Here is a 24,511-nt window from a genome sequence, read left to right on the forward strand (position 1 = left end):
CCCTGCCTCCCGGAGAGCCAGGCCCCAGCGATAGAAGGCCCGGGCGTTGCTTGCTCGTCGCCTCCAGTGCCGCCGCGCCCCCTGGCGGCCGTCGGTTGCCATGTCAACGGAGGGTGGCGGGGACCTGGGGAGGCGGAGGCGGGGGCCGTTCTCTCCTCCTAGGGCCGCAGGACGCTCCCTCCGCGCCTCCCGCCTTCGCCTGTTGGGGGGGGGGCACTCCGAGCCGGAGAGGAAGGGGCTCTCCGCGGCAGCCGGCATGTGGGGGTAAACTGAGGCACGCGGCGGGGCGCCCGCAGCCAGGTGCCGAGCGCGGGGCCCCACCTCCGAAGGCGGAGGAGGGGCCGCGGGCGGTGACGCGACGAGGGCGGCCGGCGGACAGCGGGCGGGCGGTGGCGGCGGCGGCAGGTGCGGCCGCGGAGGGTGGGAGGGAGGAGGGCGGGGGCGGGCGGAGGAGGAGAGGAGGGCGAGGCCGGGCACCTCCCCCTTTATAACGCGCCCCCTCCCGGGCTCTCGGGCCGTCTCCTAGTCGGCTCTTTCCGTCTCGCCCCCTCGCCCGGCCGCCCCGGGCCCGGGTCCGGCCAGGGAGCCCCCAGGCCGCGGCTCGGGGGCCGCCCCCCCGCCCGCCGCCCCGCGCAGCCCGGCGGAGGCGGCGCCGTCGGAGGAGGAGGAGCAGGGCACTGCGGCTGGCCCCGGATCGGGCGCCAGAGCGGCAGCAGCTTCGGCAGCAGCGGCGGCCCGGGCCCATGCAGCGGGACGCGCCACCCCGAGCCCCAGCTCCGGCGCCCCGGCTCCCCGCGCCCCCGATCGGGGCCGCCGCCAGTAGTGGCGGCGGCGGAGGCGGGGGCAGCGGCGGCGGCGGAGGCGCCTCTGCAGCTCCGGCTCCCCCTGGCCTCTCGGGAACTACAAGTCCCAGGGGGCCTGGCGGCGGGCGGCGGGCGGAAGAGGCGGGGTCGGCTCCGCGAGGCCGGAAGTGGCCGTGGAGGCGGAAGTGGCGCGGCCGCGGAGGGGCCTGGAGTGCGGCGGCGGCGGGACCCGGAGCAGGAGCGGCAGCAGCAGCGACTGGGGGCGGCGGCGGCGCGTTGGAGGCGGCCATGGCAAAGCAGTACGACTCGGTGGAGTGCCCCTTTTGTGATGAAGTTTCCAAATACGAGAAGCTCGCCAAGATCGGCCAAGGCACCTTCGGGTAAGGCTGGGCCCCTCGGGGCCTGGAGCCCTGGGCCTAAACCCGTAGGGCCGACGTCGGGATGCCCGGGGCCCCGCCCGAGTTGGCAGAGAAGTCGTCTGTCTCCGGGCTTGCCCGCTGGTCTCTAGGCCGCGCCGCACCCCGCCCCGGCCTGACGGAGCCGGCTGGTGGGGAGGAGCCTGAGGCCCTTGGTGGGGGCGGGGAGAGGCTGCAGAGAGGCGCCCGTGAGGGGAGCGGGACTTCTCCAAGGGACGCCCAAGTGAGGAGAAGGGACTGAGGGAAGGAAGCAAAGGCCCCGAACGAGACAGGGTGCCGGGTGGCCGGGTAGCCGCGTGCCCTGGGTACCTAGCCCAGCCCCGCCCGGGAATCTCTTTGCTGCCGCCTCTCCTCCTGTAGTGGGGGAGGGGCGGGCCCTGCGGAAATGGCCTGATGAGTTCTCCGGTCTCCCTTTCCGCCTGCAGGGAGGTGTTTAAGGCCAGGCACCGCAAGACCGGCCAGAAGGTGGCTCTGAAGAAGGTACTGATGGAAAACGAGAAGGAGGGGGTGAGTACGGATCGGGCGTGCGGGCTGGCCGGCTAACTGCCCGGGACCCCGGGTCCGTTTTCCACCCTGCTGCTTCTGGGAGTCTCAGGTTGAGATTTAATTTTTTTGTAGTAGTGCAGAAATTTCCAGGGAATTTGACCTCCATCCTAAAACTAAATGTTTCATTCTTAGGCAGTTATGGGTGAGGCCAGGAGGGGGAGTTGATGCATGCATCGTGTGCACTTTATCTTACGAAGTTAGGAAGCCTTTAAACACCTTTTTTTAGTGTTAAATTTTGCTTAATGTAAAAGGAAGATACATATGTCTGCTTTTTGAAAGGTGTCTAATACTCAATTATTTGATGTATTTAAAAGGAGCAGTCTCTTCTCCACCCCATCTTAGCTCTAGTACAACTTCCCGTAAACCTTCTTTTGCCTAATGTGCTTCAGCAAGGACGTTTTTAAATCATGTTTGTTGCCAACGAAACAGACATAGAGCTGAAGTTTGAAGACTGAAACCACCGAGCATTTAGTGGCTAATAGCAAAGTATTGCTGTTTCAGTTTGTTGTCTCAAACCATCACCTTGAAGTGTGCATGCTACTACTATATCCATTTTACAGACAAGCCCTCTGAGACAGCTGGTTTCAGAGCCCATGATCTTGCTCTGTCTCCCAACTTGCCTCTTAGTACAGACCCCAGGGCTAGGCTCTATACTGCGCTCACTCTTGACCACTTTCCCCTCTCTCCCACCCAGTTCCCCATTACAGCCTTGCGGGAGATCAAGATCCTTCAGCTTCTAAAACACGAGAATGTGGTCAACTTGATTGAGATTTGTCGAACCAAAGGTAAGTTGTTTGGTTCTTACGAGAAGATGACACTTGTAGCGTAAGGTTTTGTTTGTAAAGTTGGAACTAGACACACCTAAACTGCCTCCTCTTAACTCAGATGGACCCATGGTGACTGCTTTTTGTGGTCCTCTTTCATCTTAGCTGGTGCTTCCTCGGGGCCTGCCCTGGCCCAGAAGAGGCACTCAGAAAATATTTGACCAGTGAAGGAAGGAACAGACAGATGCTCTGGAGGGCATGGGCGCCCGTGGGTTGGAGCAGGAAGAAAGAAGCTGGTTGTGGGAAAGTGTGTTGGGTGTGGTTTTCTTGACTTTTTTTTCCTTCTCTTCCTGCCTCAGCTTCCCCCTATAACCGCTGCAAGGGTAGTATATACCTGGTGTTTGACTTCTGCGAGCATGACCTTGCTGGGCTGTTGAGCAACGTTTTGGTCAAGTTCACGCTGTCTGAGATCAAGAGGGTGATGCAGATGCTGCTTAACGGCCTCTACTACATCCACAGGAATAAGGTGGGGGCCAGAGCTGGGAGGAGGACCCAGGCTTGGGCTGGCCTTGGCTCCCACTCCCGGGTGGATGTCGCTAAAGGACCCATTCTTGCCCTTCCTGCAGATTCTGCATAGGGACATGAAGGCTGCTAATGTGCTTATCACTCGTGATGGGGTCCTGAAGCTGGCAGACTTTGGGCTGGCCCGGGCCTTCAGCCTGGCCAAGAACAGCCAGCCCAACCGCTACACCAACCGTGTGGTGACACTCTGGTACCGGCCCCCGGAGCTGTTGCTCGGTGAGGACTCCCGAGCGGGCCAAGGGGGGTGAGGGCCAGGCATCTACCTGGCCCCTTCCCCCCAACTGCCAGGGCTTCTTGAGCTGCCGGCCCTGGGGCATTGAGCCTCAGGAGGCCCTCGGGCTCAAGGGGCCCTCCTGGTACGCTCTTCTTCCCAGGGGAGCGGGACTACGGCCCCCCCATTGACCTGTGGGGTGCTGGGTGCATCATGGCAGAGATGTGGACCCGCAGCCCCATCATGCAGGGCAACACGGAGCAGCACCAACTCGCCCTCATCAGTCAGCTCTGTGGCTCCATCACCCCTGAGGTACGGGGCCCCGGTCCCCATGGAGTGCAGAGATCGAGGTCCCCCGGCAGAGAAGGAGTGGGGAGTAGAATGGAAGGAGCGCTCCTCTCTGGAAGGGAGGCTGGTTTGGTGACAGGGCATGTCCTGGGGTGGGGAGTGCGTGGGAGAAAAAAACACCTGACACAGGCTGTGCGTCAGTCTCGGTTCCATCAGCCGTTCTGTGGCCTTGGGCAGAACATCTGAGTCAGCGCTGGGTTTCTCTTCTGTGAACCAGAAATGTGACGTGTATCAGGGTTGGAGCCCATATTCCAGGTGATGTGGGTAGAAGGACCTGGCACGTGGTATGTGCCAATCCATGACGGGCACTGCTTCTCCTGGGAGGGGTCGAGTAGCGGTCTGGGAGCCTCCGAGTGGAGCAAGTATTTTAGTCCTTTTAGGCCTCGACGAAGGGATAAGCCACGCACCTCCTGACCAGACTCCATCCTCTCTCAACGCCCCCTCCCTCCCAGGTGTGGCCAAACGTGGACAACTATGAGCTGTATGAAAAGCTGGAGTTGGTCAAGGGCCAGAAGCGGAAGGTGAAGGACAGGCTGAAGGCCTATGTGCGTGACCCATACGCCCTGGACCTCATCGACAAGCTGCTGGTGCTGGACCCTGCCCAGCGCATCGACAGCGACGACGCCCTCAACCATGACTTCTTCTGGTCCGACCCCATGCCCTCCGACCTCAAGGGCATGCTCTCCACCCACCTGACATCCATGTTCGAGTACCTGGCACCACCGCGCCGGAAGGGCAGCCAGATCACCCAGCAGTCCACCAACCAGAGTCGCAATCCCGCCACCACCAACCAGACGGAGTTTGAGCGCGTCTTCTGAGGGCCGGCGCTGCCACTAGGGCTCTTGTGTTTTCCCTTCTGCTATGTGACTTGCGTCGTGGAGACGGGGCATTTGAGTTTATATCTCTCATGCATATTTTATTTAATCCCCACCCTGGGCTCTGGAAGCAGCCCGCTGAGTGGACTGGAGTGGAGCATTGGCTGAGAGGCCAGGAGGGCACTGGAGCTGTCCTGTCCTCGCTGGCTTTCTGGATGGTTCCCAGAGGGTTTCCATGGGGTAGGAGGACGGGCTCGCCCACCACTGACTTTTTCTAAGAGCTCCCAGCATGGTGGAAGAGGGGACAGGTCCCTCACCCACCCACAATCCTATTCTCGGGCTGAGAACCCTGTGTGGGGACAGGGCTGGCCCCAGGAATGGGCTGTTTTTGGCCTAACCCTCAGAAGCACTGGGGCTGGCACAAACTCTTGGTTTCTTCAGCAGGATAATTTTATCGTGTTTCTTTTGGTTCCATTGTTTGGAGACATTCCTGGGCACAGTTTGGTCCGTTAGAATTAAAAGTTGAGGTTTTTTTTTTTTGTTTTTTTTTGTTTTTTTTTTCCTCCAGGACCTGATGTGTGTTTTGTTCTGCGCACACACCACCAGCTCTTCCCCTACAGTCAGCAGCGGGTTGGGCCTGACCATTGGTACTTGATTGGCAAGTCACTGGAGGTCTTGACTTTTTTATCTCAGTTCATGTTCTCTTACATAATTGGAAAGGACCTTTGTCTGTTTTTCCTCTTGGGTGCCTTCCAGGACACATCTCATGTCCCTAGTGAGGGAATTGGTGAGGGCCTGCTGCGAGCTGCTGTGGCTGTGGTGGTCACCCAGCTGGGCAAATCACTGGAGTGACAATTTGGCCTGTCACCTGAGAAGGATGGTCCCTCAGACTGCTGGGTAGAGGGCCTGGGGAAGGCTGGAGACAGAAAGTGGGCAGAGGGTGAAGGGATCACAGGGGTCTTGGAAGGTGGCAGTAGTTTGGATGGGGGTGGGGAGTATGTGGGAGAAAAAAACAGACTGAAGGTAGAATCCCTGGGAACCTTTAAGGAGTGGCACATTCTGGCAGGCACGTTTTCTGTGAGCCTGAAGTTAGGAAGAGACATTCTGGAGGTCAATTTCCTACATCCTCTTACAGGCAGAGACCTTGAAGTGAGGCCAGGAAGGAAGGTTGGCAAAACCTTTGACCAGAACTGTCCTTCGTTTACAGAAACTGACCCAGACCACAACACAAAAGGCCAGTGAAAGTAAGAAAAAAAAAATTTTTTTTTTTTTTTTTTGAGACAGAGTCTCACTCTGTTTCCCAGGCTGAAGTGCAGTGGTGAGATCTCGGCTCACTGCGACTTCTGCTTCCCTGGTTCAAGCGATTCTCCTTTCTCAGCCTCCTGAGTAGCTGGGATTACCGCCCACCACCACACCCAGCTAATTGTATGTTTAGTAGAGATGGGGTTTTGCCATCTTAGCCAGGCTGGTCTCGAACTTCTAACCTCAGGTGATCCGCCAACCTCAGCCTCCCAAAGTGCTGGGATTACAGGTGTGAGCCACTGCATCCAGCCAAGGAAAAAATTCTTGATTGGTGTATTTGTTTTCCTGAGACTTCTCTAATTGCTACAAGCATGCTAACTTAAAGTAACAGATTTATTCTGTTGGTTCCAAAAGTCATTGGTGGCAGGGTTGGTTCCTTCTGGAGGATCTGAAGGAGGGAGAATCCTTCCCGTGACTCCTGGTGGCTGCTGGCAGTCCTTGTATCCCTTAGGCTTGTAGAGGCGTCACTCTGGTCTCTGCCTGTGTTCACATGGCATTCTTCCTTCTGTGTGTGTCTTTTTTTTTTTTGAGATGGAGTTTTGCTCTTGTTGCCCAAGCTGGAGTGCAACGGCATGATCTTGGCTCACTGCAACCTCCGCCTCCTGGGTTCAAGCGATTCACCTGCCTCAGCCTCCCTAGTAGGTGAGATTACAGGTGCCTGCCACCACGCCTGGCTAATTTTTGTATTTTTAGTAGAGATGGGTTTCACCATGTTGGCCAGGCTAGTCTCAAACTCCTGACCTCAGGTGATCCACCTGCCTTGGCCTCCCAAAGTGCTGCGATTATAGGCATGAGCCACCACACCCGGCCTATGTGTCTGTCTTGTACGGACACCAGTCTGGATTTAGGGGCCACCCTGACCCAGTTCAACCTCATCTTAACTGATTACGTCTGCAAAGACCCTCTTTCCAAATAAGGTCACATTCTGAGGCTTGGAGAGGACATGAATTCGGGGGGCACACTTCAACCCAGTATAACTAGTCAAATAAATCCAAATTGGCCAGGTGCAGCAGCTCACGCCTATAATCCCAGCACTTTGGGAGGCCAAGACGGGCGGATGATGAGGTCAGGAGGTGGAGGTTGCAGTGAGCCAAATACTCCAGCCTGGGTGACACAGCGAGAGACTGTCTCAAAAAAAAAAAAAAAAAAAAAATAGCTGGGCATGGTGGTGCACACCTGTAGTCCCAGCTGCTTGGGAGGCTGAGGCAGGAGAATCACTTGAACAAGGGAGGTGGAGGTTGCAGTGAGCTGAGATCGAGTCACTGCACTCCAGCCTGGTAACAGAGTGAGACTCCTGTCTCAAAAAAAAAAAAAAAAAAAAAAAAAAAAATCCAAATCAGGGCTGGGCGTGGTGGCTCAGGACTGTAATCCCAACACTGGGAGGCCAAGGTGGGTGTATCACCTGAGGACAGGAGTTCAAGACCAGCCTGGCCAATAAGGCGAAACTCCATCTCTACTAAAAAAAATTAGCCCAGTGTGGTGGTGCATGCCTGTAATCCCAGCTACTTGGGAGGCAGAGGGGAGAATCGCTTGAACCCAGGAGGCAAGAGATTGCAGTGAGCTGAGATGACACCACTGCATGCCAGCCTGGGCAACAGAGCAAGACTTATAAAAAAAAAAAAAAATCGAAATTAAAGCTATTGTGTGCTGTCCTGACAGCAGTCGCTAGGAATTGAGTGTGGATAAACACAGGGCTGGCCTAATTGTATTTTCTTTGTAGGATTAAAAGATTCATATTCTTTGACTCAGCAATTCCACTTACAGTAATTTTTTAAAAGCAATTACACAATGATAGTCAATGATAGTCTTTATCTCATTGAACCCTCACTGCAATTTTGATGGTCTCATTTGTTCATTGAGCATATTTATTAGGTGCGTCTTCCAAGGGTCACCCTCTTCGGGACTTAATACAGCTGGAAATAGTGGTGGCCCACCCCCACCCCAGTGGAGCTCACCTTCCAGTAGGTCCAAACTGGTTTGATTGAGTTCCATGGAAAACAACAAAGTGGGATAAGGGGAAAAGTAGGGGGGAACTGAGGGGTTCAGCATGACGTGGAAGCAGAAATCGAGACAAGGCTTTGTGGGGTGGGTGTGTGGGTACAAGTGCCAAGGGCCGGGGAGCCTTTGGGGAGCTTTGTAGAGTGTGTGGTTCTTATGTTTCTTGGTGTTTCCTCATAGTTGGTTAACTAATACATTTGTTCATGCAATTAAGCCATCTTTTCATTTTAAAACATTTTTAAAAAATACATATGTTTTTTAGAGATGGAGTCTCACTTTGTTGCCTAGGCTGGTCTCCAGCTCCTCAGCTCAAGGGATCCTCTTGCCTTGGCCTCCCAAAGTGCTGGGATTACAGGTGTGAGCCACCAGGCCCAGCCAATTAAGCTACATTTTAAAACAACCAAGACAGGCCCTAAACCTTGGAGCTGCTGACCCAAGCTCATCCTCACCCCTCTTCCCAGGGAGGAACAGGGACTGGCCAGTCAGGTGAGGCTTCTCTAGCTTTGGCCTCAAGCTCTGGTGTGACATGGGTGCTGTTTCCACCTGTGGAGGGAGGTATGTCGCCTGGAATAAAGGCTCCCCAGAGGGCAGGGCCTTGTGGGGCTTTTACCATGTTCCCAGCACCTAGATAGTTCCTGGCACACGTGAGTCTCTGGGATACAGTAGCGTGAGTGCAGTGAACAGATGGCCGAAGAGGCTGCGTAGATGGGAAAAGCCTTCGCCAGCTTGCGGGGATGAGCTCAGGCAGGGGAATGAGTTCTGTGTCCTGGCTTTTGTTTGTTTTTTTAAGAGCCTGGAGTCACATCCTGGCTTTTTTTTTTTTAAAGGAAAAATGGTGGTTTTATTCATTTGTACTTAAACCAGGCAAAGTAGTACTGATCTCATTATGATTCAGCAAATACAAGACCTCTTTCCACAAATATTAGCATAACGATCAAAATAGGGATTATAGTAAAACAGCCAAAAAGGGCTGAGGGAATCAAGTATGTTACAGCTTAACCTTTAACCTCTGTATAATTTTTATTTTATTATTATCTTTTTAAGACAGAGTCTGGCCTTGTCGCCCAGGCTGGATTGCAGTGGCGTGATCTCGGCTCACTACAATGTCCTCCTCCTGGGGTCAAGTGATTTTCCTGCCTCAGCCTCCCGAATAGCTGGGATTACAGGTGCCTGCCACTCACTCCCGGCTACCTGGCTGCTTTTTGCCCAAGTGATTTGGTGAAACAAAGCCTCTTCCTCCAGCGGACTTGGACTCTTAAGTCAAGGGTGTCCTGCGTCCACGCTGTACTTTATGTACTTCTCTCCCTGGCCAGGATCTCACCCTGGCAGGGCAAGGGCAAGACGGGCCCTAACTGTAAGGTGGGTGGGCTGGGATAAGGAGGCCTGGAAGAGGCCACATAAAGCCAGCCCCAAGGTCTGGAAGCCTCCCAAGCATAGCCCTCTCCCCTCCCCTCCCACCCACCTGCCTGTCTGCGTGCTTACCTTTAACCTCCACCCAGTTGTTATTTAACTCGCGGTGAGGTTCTGACCAGTCCCATGCTCCACTCCGGAAACCCGCCAGGGAGGCTAAGTCCCTGGGCTGACCCTAGGATGAGGGCGGGAACCTATCAGGTAAAACCTTTCTCCCTGCACCCCCAGTCCCGTCAGGGGAGGGAAGGCCTTGGCGTCTCCCAAATCACGTTTTCTGGGTCAGGCAGCCTCACAGCTCTAGTTAAATCCTGAGCACAGCTGGCTTAGCAGAGGTGCCCACACTTGTGTGTCACTTTGTGCCCTACCCAGAAGGGGAGCAGGAAACCAAGGGATGAAAGGTGCCAGGTCCCTGACTACCTCATTGCCCATGGCTGAGAAGTTCTGGTGGGAAGGAACCATGGAGGGCCCATCTGGACATCCTTCCTCAGCTAAAACTGCCTCCTTCCAGGTAGGAGAACCCGGTGACCAGGCAGGTGGCCTTTTCTGTCTAAGCCTCAGTTTCTTGGGGGCGATGCTGCCAGCCCCTCACAGGGCTCAGCTCAGCACCTAGCATGCGTGGAGGGTGAGAACAAATTGAAAAAAAATCCTACATTTTTTTCCTCTGAAAATTCTGGTAAAGACGGCCAGGCGCAGTGGCTCATGCCTGTAATCCCAGCTCTTGGGGAGGCCGAGGCGGGTGGATCATGAGGTCAGGAGTTCGAGACCAGCCTGGCTAAGATGACGAAGCCCTGTCTCTACTAAAAATACAAAAATTAGCCGGGCGTGATGGTGGGCACCTGTAGTCCAAGTTACTTGGGAGGCTGAGGCAGGAGAATCACTTGAACCTGGGAGGCAGAGGTTGCGGTGAACCAATATCACACTACCGCACTCCAGCCTGGGCAACAGAGCGAGACTCCGTCTCAAAAAAAAAAAAGAAAAAGAAGAGACAACCAGGCATGGTGGCGCATGTCTGTAATCCCAACTACTCTGGAGGCTGCGGCAGGAGAATCTCTTGAACCCGGGATGTGGAGGTTGCAGTGAGCCGAGATCAGGCCCCTGCACTCCAGCTTGGGCAACAGAGTGAGACTCTGTCTCAAAAAAAAAAAAAAAAAAAAAAGCTGGGCACCGGTGGCTCATACCTGTAATCCCAGCACTTTGGTAGGCCAAGGCGGGCGGATCACGAGGTCAGGAGATTGAGACCATCCTGGTTAACAAGGTGAAACCCCGTCTCTACTAAAAATACAAAAAAATAGCCAGGCGTGGTGGCGGGCGCCTGTAGTCCCAGCTACTAGGGAGGCTGAGGCAGGAGAATGGCGTGAACCCGGGAGGCGGAGCTCGCAGTGAGCTGAGGTCTCCCACTGCACTCCAGCCTGGGCGACAGAGCGAGACTCCATCTCAAAAAAAAAAAAAAAATCCTCATCCTCCTAAAGAGGAAACTAAGAGTCAGACAGGATCAGAGAGGGAAGTGTCTTGCCCATGGTCACACAGCAGTTCGACAGCAGAGAGGGCCAGGGTGACCAGACAGGTGGTGGTAAGGTGCAAGGACCAACATTAAAGTCAGTAATCTGGGTTTGAATTGGCTCTGCCACGTCCATGTGCCTGCTGTATTCCTGGGTGAGTTGATTAACCTTTCTGAGCTTCCATTTTTCCATCTGTAAAATAGGGATCATCTGTAATTCACACAATTTTCATGAGATTCCAGGTGCCAAACACAGGGATAAGTGCTTAATAAATGTTTATTTGTTTTCAAACAGCGTCTTACTCTGTCACTCTGTTGCCCAGGCTGTAGCGCAGTGGCGCCATCTCGGCTCACTGCAACTTCCGCCTCCCTAGTTCAAGAGATTCTCCTGCTTCAGCCTCCCAAGTAGTGGGACTACCGGAGTGTCACCAGGCCCAACAAATTTTTGTAATTTTAGTAAAGATGCGGTTTCACTGTTGTGGCCAGGCTGGTCTGAAACTCCTGGCCTCAAGTGACTGACCCACCGTGGCTTCCCAAAGTGCTGGGATTACAGGCTTGAGCCACTGCTCCCAGCCGAGTGCCTACTTAATAAATGTTAACAAAAAATAACCCACCCCAAAAAAGGAAAGAGGACAAACACAAGGTAAGGGTGTTTCAGCAGAGGCAAACATTGCGAGCAAAACCTTGCAGGTGGGAGAGGCCAAGGCCAATTGCTGAAGTCCTTACCAGCTGGCAGGGACTGTGCCCTGTAAGTGGGGGATGAGTCCAGAAGCAGGCAGGGACCAGGCCACAGTGAACTTGTGGATTTTATTAATCCCGAGTATATGACAGGGCAGGAGAGAGTGTAGTATCCCAGGCAGATCTGAGTTTAGAAAGACCTGACCCACTGTGAGGCCCCAGCTGTCTGTCTCTCAGCCTTAGCCTGCCACTCTACAGTGGGTAGTTACCCTCTGACCTGATCAGGGTTTGTAAATCTGTATATTCCTTTGTGAATTTCTTTCTTTGCTGCCCTTTCACCCCCAGGACTGGGTGCTCTGTGAGCAGTACCTTGTCTTCTGTTCTCCACAGTGACCCCAGCATCTAGCCCAGGGTCTGGCAGAGATAATTTCTTCCCAGTGAATAAGTGAATGAATGACATCATTTCCCTGTGGGAAGGTGGGGGTTAAGGCAGAGTTCCTCAGTCTGCTCCTACCCCAGCCCCTCCTTCCCTCCACACGTACCTGCAGATCTGCCCGCATGAGTGGGCACTGGCCCACTTACTGGTTCCCCTGCCCCCTTTGTTTTGTCTCCAACAATGACTGTGTTTCTATCGTTCGTCCTGGAGAGAGAGAACGCAGTGCCTTCGTGGTCACCAAAAGGCCAACGGCGATTCCCTCTCCAGCTGCATGATGAAGATCCCTTTGATTTTTCCCTTTACACTTCTAGTTCCTTCTATAAATATTTGTGGCTTTTCAAATAAAAAGCCACAAAGGAGGTGAGTGGGCTGTAAAAGAAAGAAAACAGCTTTTTTTTTTTTTTTTTTTGAGATTGAGTCTCACTCTGTCGCCCAGGCTGAAGTGCAGTGGCGCGATCTGGGCTCACTGCAACCTCTGCCTCCCGGGTTTAAGTGATTCTCCTGCCTCAGCCTCCCTAGTAGCTGGGATTACAGGCACGGATGACCATGCCTGGCTAATTTTTGTATTTTGAGTAGAGATGGGGTTTCATCATGTTGGTCAGGCTGGTCTTGAACTCCTCACCTCATGATCCGCCTGCCTTAGCCTCCCAAAGAGCTGGGATTGTAGGTGTGAGCCATTGCGCCCAGCCAGCTTTTTGTTTTGTTTTGTTTTTTTCTTTTTTTGAGATGGAGCCTTGCTGTCCCTCACGTTGGAGTGCAGTGGTGCGATCTTGGCTCACTGCAGCCTCCACCTCCCAGGTTCAACCGATTCTTCTGCCTCAGCCTCCCAAGTAACTGGGATTACAGGCAGGTGCCACCACACCTGGCTAACTTTTGTATTTTTAGTAGACACAGGGTTTCACCATGTTGACTGATTTTGAACCTGAGGTGATCCACCTGCCTCAGCCTCCCAAAGTACTGTGATTACAGGCAAGAGCCACTGTGGCCGGCCACAAACGGCTGTTAAACACAAAAAAGTGTTCAGCCTCCTTCACGATAAAATAAGTATAAATGATAACTAGTCAGATAATCCATTTTTCCACCTTACGATTGGCAAGGATCAAAGCTGGCTGTGTTGCTGAAGATGTGAGGAAATGCTGGCTCATGCACTGCTGGAGTCGGGGAAACTTGTACCCCTCTGGGGGACAGTGTGGCCGTGTGTATAAAAATGTCAGCTGGGCACAGTGGCTCACGCCTGTAATCCCAGCACTTTGGGAGGCCGAGGCAGGTGGATCACAAGGTCAGGAGTTCAAGATCAGTCTGCCCAATATGGTGAAACCCTGTCTTTACAAAATACAAAAATTAGCCAGACGTGCTGACGCACACCTGTAATCCCAACTACTCAAGAGGCTGAGGCAGAATTGCTTGAACCTAGGAGGTGGAGGTTGCAGTGAGCCGAGATGGCACCACTGCACTTTAGCCTAGGTGACAGTGTGAGACTCTGTCTCAGAAACAACAACAACAAAAAATGTCAAGTGCAGGTCACCTTCGACCCAGCAATTGCACTTCTTGGAATTTATCCATGAAATATCCCACACAAGGAAGAAATGATGAAGGTAAATGTTACCCACTGTAGCTTGGGTAAAATGTTATCCATTGCTTGTAACAGCAAAATATTGGAAACAACCCAAATGTCCATCAATAGGCAGCTGGCTGAATACACAGTAGTACTTCCACACCATGGAGTACCACACAGCTTCAAAACAAATTAGCCAACGGAGTGGCCCTTATGTACCGACACAGTCCAGAATAGGGCCCTGGTTAAAAAGGGACATGGAGAAAGTACAAGGCAGGCTTGCCTTACAGTCTGCTGCTATCTGTGGGTATAAAAGGGAAATCAATATATATTTGTATTTGCTTGTAAATGCATAACATATCTCTGGAAAGGTGACAAGAAACATAACATTGACTGCTTTGAGGAAGGAGGATTAGGGTGCTGGAATCTCAGCTCCCAGAGAGGGAGGCTTTTTGCTGTACACAGTTTTGACCCTTTAACTATTTGTTGTTTTTTGTTTGTTTTGAGACAGAGTCTTGCTCTTTCACCTAGGCTGGAGTGCAGTGGCACAATCTTGGCTCACTGCAATCTTCGCCTCCCGGGTTCAAGTGATTCTTGTGCCTCAGCCTCCAAAGTAGCTGGGATTACAGGCGCGCATCACCAAGCTTGGCTAATTTTTGTATTTTTAGTAAAGACAGGGTTTCATCACGTTGCCCAGGCTGGTCTCAAACTCCTGACCTCAAGTGATCCACCCGCCTTGGCCTCCCAAAGTGCTAGGATTATAGGCGTGAGCCACCACGCCCAGCCAATCTTTGAACTATTTGAATGATATATTATCCAAAAAACACCAGAATTTAAAAAGAAAACATAAGAAAAGTGTTTTTTTCAGCTATGTGGACAAGCTTTCCACCTTACACCGGGGGAGGGAGTCCGGCTCTGGGATCTCATTCTTGGAGGAATGGCTTAGAGCGCGTATGCCACCTCCTACAGATGAGTCCACTGAGGCCACCAATAGTAGATCTGGAAAAAATACTTGCCCTACAGAGGACAGAAACTGAGGGATAATATCAGTACTACACAAAGTGCCTTTTTTTCTTTTTTTAAAACTTTTAAAACATTTATTTATTTAAAAAGATGGGGGTCTCGCTATGTCACCCAGGCTGGAGTACAGTGGTGCTATCATAGCTCACTGCAGCCTCGAGCTCCTGGGCTCAAATAATCCTCCTTGGCCGGGCGCAGTAGCTCACGCCTGTGATCCCAGCACTTTGGGAGGCCGAGGCAGGTGGATTCACCTGAGGTCAGGAGTTTGAGAGCAGCCTGCCCAACATGGTGAAATCCCATCTCTACTAAAAATACAAAAATTAGCTGGGCATGGTGGCACGTGCCTGTAGTCCCAGCTACTTGGGAGGCTGAAGCAGAATTGCTTGAACCCAGGAGGCGGATGTTGCAGTGAGCCGAGATTGTGCCACTGCACTTCAGCCTGGGCAACGGAGTGAGACTCTCAAAAAAAAAAAAAAAAAATCCTCCTGCCTCAGCCTCCAAATAACTGGGACCACAGATGTGCACCAGCATGCCCGGCAATTTTTGCTTTTTGTAGAGAAGGTTTCACCATGTTGCCCAGGCTGATCTAGAACTCTAGGCTTCAAGCAATCTTCCCGCCTCAGTCTTCCAAAGTGCTAGGATTACAGGTGTGAGCCACTGCTCCCAGCCCACAAAGGGCTATTATAACTGACATGAAAAAGCTAATCAGACATTACAAAAATGGGCCAAGGATGGGTTAGGCAGTTCACTGAAATAAATGCATGGGAAGATGCTCAAGTTCACTGCAGTGGGGGAATGACAGAAACACTGAGATGGTTCTCTGCACCCTGTGGTCTGGGGGCATCCTGGGAGAGGGGCGCCTCCTTCACACACAGCTGCTGGGATGCCAAGACTACAGCAGCATTGGGGAAAAGGATTGCAAACATCCCTGGACCCAACCCGACCCCTCCATGCAATCCAACTCACAGAAATCAAGCCCTTCAATGTAAACGCATATCCATAGCAGCAAAACACTGAAGGCAGAATGAATGCCCTTCCACAGGCGAATCCAGGATGCTCCTGGGAAGGCCATACGGCCATTAAAGACGCTGAATTAGCAGTGTCCCTGGGGAGACAGGGAAGGAGGCGCAGAGGCTAAGAATAAGGACTCTGGGGCCAGACATCAAATCTTGGTTTTGTGACTTGAGCATATGCTTTTACTCCTTTGGGCCTATATGATATTATTAGTACCTATTTCATGGGTTTGTGATGAAGATTAAGCAACTGTGTCAGAAGTGTTTATAGCAGTGTCTGAATCTAGAGAGGTACTAGTTTTACTAGTTTTACTACTTAAAGCCCTTTGCGAAGGGCTGGGCATGGTGGCCCAAGCATGTAATCCCAGCACTTTGGGAGGCCGAGGTGGGTGGATCACCTGAGGTCAGGGGTTCAAGACCAGACTGGCTAACATGGCGAAACCCCGTCTCTACTAAAAATACAAAAATTAGCCAGGTGTGATGGCATGCACCTGTAGTCCCAGCTACTTGGGAGGCTGAGGCAGGAGAATTGCTTGAACCTGGGAGGTGGAGGTTGCAGTGAGCCAAGATGGCACCACTGTACTCCAGCCTGGGTGACAGAGCAAAACTCCATCTCAAAAAAAAAAAAAGTGTTTGCTAAGTAAATGTCTTAAAAAATAATAAGCTTGTCATTGAGTAAGAAAGTTAAGTTGCAGCCAGGCATGGTGACTCATGCCTGTGATCCCAGCACTTTGGTAGGCCTAGGTGAGAGGATTGCTTGAGGGCAGGAGTTTAAGGCTGCAGTGAGCTATGATTGTGCCACTGCACTCCAGCTTGAGTTATAGATTGGGACCCTGTCTCTAAAAATAAACATTTTTGAAAAGCTAAGATGCAAAAATATTGTCACCTGCATTGGCAAGACCGTGTAGATGTCTAGGTGTGTCTGGTTTCATGAGCATAGAAGACTATGGGACACATACTTAGTTGTCAACAGGATTGCCAGAGGAGGAACTGTTTGTGTGTGTATGGGGGGAGTGGGAAGGGAATAAGCAAAATAAAAATATTTAAAGCCTCATGAATATTATTTTTTTTGAGACAAAGTCTTGCTCTGTCACCCAGGCTGGAGTGCAGTGGTGCGATCTCAGCTCACTGAAACCTCCGCCTCCCGGGTTCAAGCAATTCTCCTGCCTCAGCCTCCCGAGTAGCTGGGATTACAGGCACCTGCTACCACACCCGGCTAATTTTTGTATTTTTAGTAGAGAGGGAGTTTCACCATCTTGGCCAGGCTGGTCTCGAACTCCTTACCTCATGATACGCCCGCTGTGGCCTCCCAAAGTGTTGGGATTACAGGCGTGAGCCACTGTGTCCAGTCTCTTGATTATTTTTATGCAGTCATTAAACTATATACATGCATATGTATAGAGAAAGTTTCAATGACTAAAAATAAGGAAACCAAGAAAGAACTTCTTTATCTCCCACGGGGCCAGGGTCGGGGCACCCCAGCAGTGTGTGAAGAGCAGAAGTCCAGCCAATGACAGACACTTCCCAAAACATCACTTGCTTACTTCGAAATCAAACGATTTCTCATAAATATTTTCTCCCAATGCTGGGAAGAGGGAGAGGGGAAGGAGGTACGGAAACTCCATCAATCATTTGAAGGACTGCCTTTTATCAGACTGATTTTCCGTAGTGGGTTGTTTGCAGCTTCCTCCTCCCCAGTTCTGGGCCTCAGCTGTCAAAAGGATTTCACCATGCAACTTTTTCATGCTAGCAGCTGGGGCCAAGAAGCTAATAGATGGGAAAAAGCTCTGAAAACTCCAGGACGACAAATAGGTGTCCTCCTCACAGAAGAGAAGAATTACTGCCCCACCATCCCTAGGTGGCCCTGAAATCCGTTCTCTAAACTGCAGCAGCTGTTTACAGATGTCCACCAGGTGTCCGCAGCTCTGTCATCCTATTCCTGTTCGCAGCAGAGACTGAGGGCTGCTGACCCGGACCGGCTATTTTGGGACGTGCTGTGGGGGGGCCTTGGGAGGTTGGTGACGAAAGGAGTGCGTGCCCGCTAAGGGAGGGGACGCCCCGGAGCGTGCCACTCATAAACATGGTCCCGAGGCCTGCCCCTCACCAGGATGGTGCACGCGGCAGGGGCGGCTTTTTAGTGGTGCAAGGCGGCTGGTCGGGGGGAGTTTGGGGCGGTGCTGATTGATGGCGGGCGGGGCGGGGCGGTGGATTGGCGGGGGGCGGGGTGAGGCAGCGCTGCGCTGATTGGCTGGGGGCGGGGCGGGGCGTCTCCCGCCCGGGCCTAGAGCGCTGCCGGGGGCGCCGGGACTATGTCGCGGGCGCGGAGCCACCTGCGCGCCGCTCTATTACTGGCAGCGGCGTCTGCGCGCGGCGTAACGACCCAGGTCGCGGCGCGGCGGGGCTTGAGCGCGTGGCCGGTGCCGCAGGAGCCCAGCATGGAGTACCAGGTATCAGGCGGGCCGGCGGGCCAGCGGGCCGGGGCGCGACAAGTGGGCCTGCGCTCTGCCGCAGAACATCCGGGCTCCGCTAGCCCAGAGGGTATCGGGAGCCCTGTACTGGGGGATTCAAGGGGCGGAACATCCTGGAGGCTGGGGGTGGGGACAGGGACCAGGAAGTTGGGCCCGGGCCGCCGGGTCTGGGAATTCGGAGACTATAGCGTCCCCGCCCCGGGTTGGGGAGTGGGAAGGGGCACTGGAGCTAGGATCCAGAAGCCCAGAGGCTCAGCGGTGCTTCTGGAGTTCCAGTGATCCCGGAGTCTGAACTGGCAGTGAGAGTGGGGAAAGAGGGTAGGGAAGAGACTCAGGAATTCAGGCTTGAAAAATCCAGGAGTATTGATCTGGGGGTGGGGTGTCCAGGATTCAGAAGATGGGGGATCCAAGGGCCTGGATTTGGGGGAGAGGCAAGAATCAGGGGTAGTGGAAGGCCCTAGAACCTGGAAAACAGAAAATGTCCGCGGGCGTTGTGCCAAGAGCCGGTTGCCCTAGACCAGACCCTGTTGCCAGTCAGGCGGGTGGCACTGGTTTGATGAGGGTGGGGCCTCCAACCAGCCTTGAGGTCCTGAGGGTGGGAGGCACAGAATATGAGGCCTAAGGGGAATGAAATAGCACCCCCACTCCCACTTCCATTGTGAACCCTCCTGAAGCCGTACCTACCTGCCTTCCTGGCTGAGTGACCCCTGGCACACCTCTCCTCCCTCTGAGTTGCTCTTCTGTGGGTTGGAATCTGGAACCCCAGAGTCATGAGGGTTGGGGTGGAGCTTCGGGGAACTCCAGAATTCGAATACCCCAACTTTCTGTAGTTCTGGCCCCTCCCTGGCAGGGAGCAATATAGCAATGGACCCCATTGGAGAGAATGAGGGCAAAGGCCCAGGAGTGAAGTCGGGGGAGCCTGGGCAGGAAGCAAGGCTAGCCCGTTAGTCATGCCACCTTCTTTGTGTAGCACTCCCTGGGTGGGGCTGAACTGCCTCAGACTCCCATTTTTGCCAGGGCTGGAAAGATGCCATACTCTCTGTTGCTTAACCTACAGGCTAGGCTAACAGTGCTGGCACGGCAGGCAGGCCTGGTACTGGCCTTGTTGCCCTGGCTTGGCCACTGGTCTGCTGGCTGTCTCTGTGCCTGTGGACCCTGAGTGAGCCTTAACCTGCTACCTGGGCACTGTGGTTGCCAGGATGCTGTGCGCATGCTCAATACCCTGCAGACCAATGCCGGCTACCTGGAGCAGGTGAAGCGCCAGCGGGGTGACCCCCAGACACAGCTGGAAGCCATGGAACGGTACCTGGCACGGAGTGGGCTGCAGGTAAGGTAGAGAGGGCCTGTGACCACCTCCCACCCCCATTTGTGATTCCCGTAGCTGAGGCAGGGACCTTGTCTGTCTGTCCCAGGTGGAGGACTTGGACCGGCTGAACATCATCCACGTCACTGGGACGAAGGGGAAGGTGAGGGGCAGGACCCTGGGGTAGAGGGTCTATTAAGTGGCTGGTGGGGTAGAGCCTGCCCAGACAATCCCTTTTCTTTCAAGGGCTCCACCTGTGCCTTCACGGAATGTATCCTCCGAAGCTATGGCCTGAAGACAGGATTCTTTAGGTACCAGGTTGTGGGGGGATGTGGTGTCTCTGTCCCAATGGACCCTGGGGGGCTATGGAACCAGCCAGTGCTTCAGGACCAGGGTCACCCCCAGGAGGTCAGCTGAATGTCTCTCTGCCCAATGTTTATTTATTCAATAAACATTCAGTTAGCACTTACCATATTGGCCCATGTTTATAGCAACCTTTAATTTTTTTTTTTTTTTTTTTGAGACTGAGTCCCACTCTATCGCCCAGGCTGGAGTACAATGGCACGATCTTGGCTCACTGCAACCCCCGCCTGCCAGGTTCAAGCAATTCTCCTGCTTCAGCCTCCCGAGTAGCTCGGATTACAGGCACCTGCCACCACACCAGGCTAATTTTTGTATTTTTAGTAGAGATGGGAATTTCACCTGTTGGCCAGGCTGTTCTTGAACTCCTGACCTCAAGTGATCTGCCCACCTCGGCCTCCTAAAGTGCTGGGATTACAGATGTGAGCCACTGTGGCTGGCCTTAATTTTCATAATAAAGGCCGGGCGCGGTGGCTCACGCTTGTAATCCCAGCACTCTGGGAGGCTGAGGCGGGCGGATCACGAGGTCAGGAGGTTGAGACCACGGTGAAACCCCGTCTCTACTAAAAAATACAAAAAATTAGCTGGGTGTGGTGGCGGACGCCTGTAGTCCCAGCTACTCGGAGAGGCTGAGGCAGGAGAATGGCGTGAACCCGGGAGGCGGAGCTTGCAGTGAGCCGAGATCGTGCCACTGCACTCCAGCCTGGGCGACAGAGCAAGACTCCGTCTCAAAAAAAAAAAAAAAAAAAAAAAGTTTTCATAATAAAAAAAATTGGGGAAGGGGCAGCCACTTTAATGTATAAATATGTAGCGGGAGGCCCAGTGTGGTGGCTCATGCCTATAATCCCAGCACTTTGGGCGGCTGACATGGGAGGATCACCTGAGCCCGGGAGCCCAAGGCTGCAGTTAGCAGTGATCACGCCATTGCACTTCAGCCTGGGCGACAGAGCAAGATGCTGTCTTAAAAAAAAAAAAGAAAATTACATAGCTGGAATAGTCAGATGGTCAGATGTCTCTTTAATAAATTAAAGTCCAGGTTGAGTGTGGTGGCTCACAACTGTAATCCTAGCACTTTGGGAGGCCAAGGTGGGAGGATCACTGGAGCTCAGGAGTTTGAGACCAGCCTGGGCAACATAGTGAGACTTCATCTCTATTAAAAAAAAAAAAAAGAAATTTTAAAGTCCATATATAACTTTAAAATCACATAGAGATATTTATCAATTAGTATGTCTTTAGAGTAAGGAGAAAATTGCCTTGCAAGGGCTTAAACGATAAGGGTGGCTTGTGCCGTCCACGTTAAGGTCTCCCGGGCGGGCTACAGATAGGAGCCCTTCTGCTTGGCCGGTCTGCGCTGTGGCTTTGCCCTGGAGGCAGCGCCCCCTCTTGGTCTCACTTGTCTAGACTTACACAAGAGGATGGCCAGGTAGACCCGGGATCACTCTTTTTGTGCCACGCATGTCTCCTAAGCCCATCACCAGGAACTTCTGAAATCAGCTGCCTAAGGTCATTTCAAGCTGATATGTTTTCCCTAAACAGTTCTTGTTCAAATAAAGAGATGGAGAGGAGGACTTACTACCTGAGTAGCTTTGAGGATTGAAACATAAGGCACAAACCTGTCTTCTAAAATCATTTTTTGGGCCAGGCGTGGTGGCTCATGCCTGTAATCGCAGCACTTTGGGAGGCCAAGGCGGGCAGATCACTTGAGGCCAGGAGTTCAAGAGCAGCCTGGCCAACATGGCGAAACCCTGTCTCCACTAAAAATACAAAAAAATTGGCTGGGCACGGTGGCTTATGCCTGTAATCCCAGCACTTTGGGAGGCTGAGGCGGGCGGATCACCTGAGGTCAGGAGTTCCAGACCAGCCTGGCTAACATGGCGTAACCCTGTCTCTACTAAAAATACAAAAATCAGCAAGGCATGGTGGTGTGTGCCTGTAATCCCAGCTACTTGGGAGGCCGAGGCATGAGAAACGCTTGAACCTGGGAGGCAGAGGTTGCAGTGAGCCAAGATTGCACCACTGCACTCCAGCCTGGGCGACAGAGCAAGACCCTGTCTCAAAAATAAATAAAAATAAAAACTACAATCATTTTTGGGATAAAAACCTACCCTTCAACTTGGGCCCATATGGCCTTGAGGGCCAGCCCAGGGCTGCAGCTTGAACACTGCTTGTGGGCTTTGTCTCTGAGAGCTGTAAGACAGATGACATTGTGGGACAGATGTCAGCAGAGTGACTGATTGGTATGGGACTGTTGGAGCCCATAGAATGTGCAAGAGCATTCTGGGTGAGGGTCCAAAGGAGGAGGAGCTGTCTTAGTTGAGACCAACGTGGTGAATAGGGTGAGCCAGGTGCAGAGGCCTGGAGATAGAAGAGGGGGAGGACTGGGGGGCGGCTACAGATAGTCCGGCGGGATGGGGCACCAGGAACAAACCGAGGGACACAGGAGAGGTGAGGCACAGAGGCCAGTAGCATAAGCCCCTGCAGGGTGGGGAAGGCCAGAACGCTCGGGAAGGGAGTCCTGACGACCCCAGCTGTCCCGGCAGCTCTCCCCACCTGGTGCAGGTTCGGGAGCGGATCCGCATCAATGGGCAGCCCATCAGTCCTGAGCTCTTCACCAAGTACTTCTGGCGCCTCTACCACCGGCTGGAGGAGACCAAGGTGCCCCATGCAGGAGGGCTGGCGGGTGGGTGTGGTTGGGGGTGCTACATGTTCCAGCTCCCCATCTCCCCAGAAGAGGGGCTGCACGGGCTCTGGGCCTTGACATCTCCCTGTGCCACAGGATGGCAGCTGTGTCTCCATGCCCCCCTACTTCCGCTTCCTGACACTCATGGCCTTCCACGTCTTCCTCCAAGAGAAGGTGTGTGCCCTCTCCCTAGAACCCTGCATCTGAGGCCTTGGGAACAGGAACCTCAGCAGGCCTGGGGGCTCCCTGCTTCCATGTGGCCTCTGGGCACCCTCATATCCCCTGCCATGCCCTCTGGTCTTTGGCAGGTGGACCTGGCAGTGGTGGAGGTGGGCATTGGCGGGGCTTATGACTGCACCAACATCATCAGGTGAGCACAGTTGCTTGGGACGTGGGGTGGCAGCCAGGAGCACAGCCTCACCTGCCGCCTGGTGGCTCAGGGCAGGGCCTCATGGCCTTTTCCTCCCCTGCAGGAAGCCTGTGGTGTGCGGAGTCTCCTCTCTTGGCATCGACCACACCAGCCTCCTGGGGGATACGGTGGAGAAGATCGCATGGCAGAAAGGGGGCATCTTTAAGGTGACCAGGCAGACTGGGGGAAGGGAGAGACATGGAAGGCCTGGGCGTCTACGTTTTCATCCTGGCTTCACTGTGTGACTGGAACAAGTTGAGTCTCCTCTCCAGACTGTTTCCCCATTGAAACGTGAGGGATGGCTGGGCATGGTGGCTTATATGCTTGCAATCCCAGCATTTCAGGAGGTCGAGGCGGGAGGATCACCTGAGATCAGGAGTTTGAGACCAGCCTGACCAATATGGTGAAACTCTGTCTCTACTAAAAATACAAAAATTAGCCAGGTGTGGTGGTGTACGCCTGTAGTTCCAGCTACTGGGGAGACTGAGGCAGGAGAATCACTCGAACCCGGGAGGCAGACGTTGCAGTGAGCCGAGATTGCGCCACAGCATTCCAGCCTGGGTGACAGAGTGAGACTTCATCTCGAAAAAGAAAAGAAACATGAGGGATGAGAGACAGTGGTAGCCCAGACCCAGGGATGTGGGGGCCAGAGGTAGGAGTGTGGAGGACGCTAGGTAGCCCTTTCTCCTTCTTCCCTCCACAGCAAGGTGTCCCTGCCTTCACTGTACTCCAACCTGAAGGTCCCCTGGCAGTGCTGAGGGACCGAGCCCAGCAGATCTCAGTAAGTCTGATTGGAATGGGGCAGCAGCAGGGTGGGCGTGTGTCCATCCTGTTTGAGGAGGCACTGCATCCTCTGGGGCCTCAGTTTGCTCATCTGTGCAGTGAGGACGCTGGGCCAGCTGCCGGGCCTGCTGGAACACATCTCAGTTCTGGGAGCAGGGCTTGGTGGCTGGGGGAGGGGAGAGATGCGAGGGCTGATGTGGTCAGGGAGGGCCTCTGCTGACCCGCTCCTGCCTGTCTCCCCCAGTGTCCTCTATACCTGTGTCCGACGCTGGAGGCCCTGGAGGAAGGGGGGCCGCCGCTGACCCTGGGCCTGGAGGGGGAGCACCAGCGGTCCAACGCCGCCTTGGCCTTGCAGCTGGCCCACTGCTGGCTGCAGCGGCAGGACCCCCATGGTGAGTGGGCAGCTGAGTGAGCAGGCAGGTGGGTGGCACCTGTGGAGCCTGCCTAGGAGGGTCCCGGGCACACTTGGTCTCACACACCCCACAGGTGCTGGGGAGCCGAAGGCATCCAGGCCAGGGCTCCTGTGGCAGCTGCCCCTGGCACCCGTGTTCCAGCCCACATCCCACATGCGGCTTGGTGAGTTAGACCTTCCTGCCCAGCTGGGACCACTGCGTGTGTCTGTTCCCCTTCAGATTTTTTTTTTTTGGGGGGGTTTCTGTTTGGGAGATAGAGACAATTTGAAGTGGTGCTTAAGAGAAAGGACTCTGATGTCAGCAAACCTCCCCCACCTTGAGCTCATGAACTCTTTCTGAGCCTGTCTTCTCATCTGCCAAAGTGGATGATGATAGGAGCCACTGCCAAGGGCTGTTGTGGGGATTCGCTGAGGTGACATCACTAAGGTGCTGAGTGCAGAGCCTGGCCAATGTGGGATAAAGTGCCAGCCAGTGGTAGCTGCTGTCACTGTCATTATCATCGTCATCAGAGCCTGAGGTTCTGGAGGACGGTGATCCAGTCATCTGCTTCTTGCCTTCCCCAAAGCTTTCAGCACCCAGCAGGTGCTCATGCTGTTAAGCCCCTTCAACAAATGTTGGGCCCACTGTGTGCCACGCCTGTTGTCAGGGGCAAGTGACAAGGTCCTGGAGACAGGCTGACCTCGCCATCACATCCTGGCCC

At 53.8% G+C, this 24,511-nt stretch overlaps 2 protein-coding genes across 14 annotated transcripts in view; both read left to right on the forward strand.

Annotated features, from left to right (window-relative positions):
• The first annotated feature begins 416 nt into the window (after positions 1 to 416).
• On the forward strand, positions 417 to 5,051 carry CDK9 (cyclin dependent kinase 9). Its single transcript, XM_030817861.1, has 7 exons — positions 417 to 1,183; positions 1,645 to 1,726; positions 2,460 to 2,550; positions 2,889 to 3,055; positions 3,156 to 3,327; positions 3,486 to 3,634; positions 4,123 to 5,051. Exons 1-7 carry the CDS (start codon positions 744 to 746, stop codon positions 4,486 to 4,488), a joined length of 1,467 nt encoding a protein of 488 aa, XP_030673721.1. The 5' UTR covers positions 417 to 743; the 3' UTR covers positions 4,489 to 5,051.
• A 12,586-nt stretch (positions 5,052 to 17,637) lies between these two features.
• Positions 17,638 to 24,511, forward strand: part of FPGS (folylpolyglutamate synthase) — a 30,365-nt gene continuing 23,491 nt past the window's right edge. For 4 of the 13 annotated variants that reach the window (XR_004031431.1, XM_030817876.1, XM_030817877.1 and 1 more), the window contains exons 1-9: positions 17,638 to 17,842; positions 19,062 to 19,190; positions 19,276 to 19,329; positions 19,413 to 19,477; positions 22,067 to 22,576; positions 22,680 to 22,782; positions 23,319 to 23,396; positions 23,643 to 23,790; positions 23,885 to 23,974. Coding sequence is in view for 12 of the 13 variants with exons in the window: in XM_030817876.1 (XP_030673736.1) it covers positions 17,705 to 17,842; positions 19,062 to 19,190; positions 19,276 to 19,329; positions 19,413 to 19,477; positions 22,067 to 22,576; positions 22,680 to 22,782; positions 23,319 to 23,396; positions 23,643 to 23,790; positions 23,885 to 23,974 (1,315 nt within the window). In the remaining variant the exon portion in view is untranslated. The other 9 variants (XM_030817878.1, XM_030817880.1, XM_030817879.1 and 6 more) reach the window with 9 other exon arrangements.

Source organism: Nomascus leucogenys, chromosome 8 (genome assembly GCF_006542625.1).
Source record: "Nomascus leucogenys isolate Asia chromosome 8, Asia_NLE_v1, whole genome shotgun sequence".
NCBI lineage: Eukaryota > Metazoa > Chordata > Mammalia > Primates > Hylobatidae > Nomascus > Nomascus leucogenys.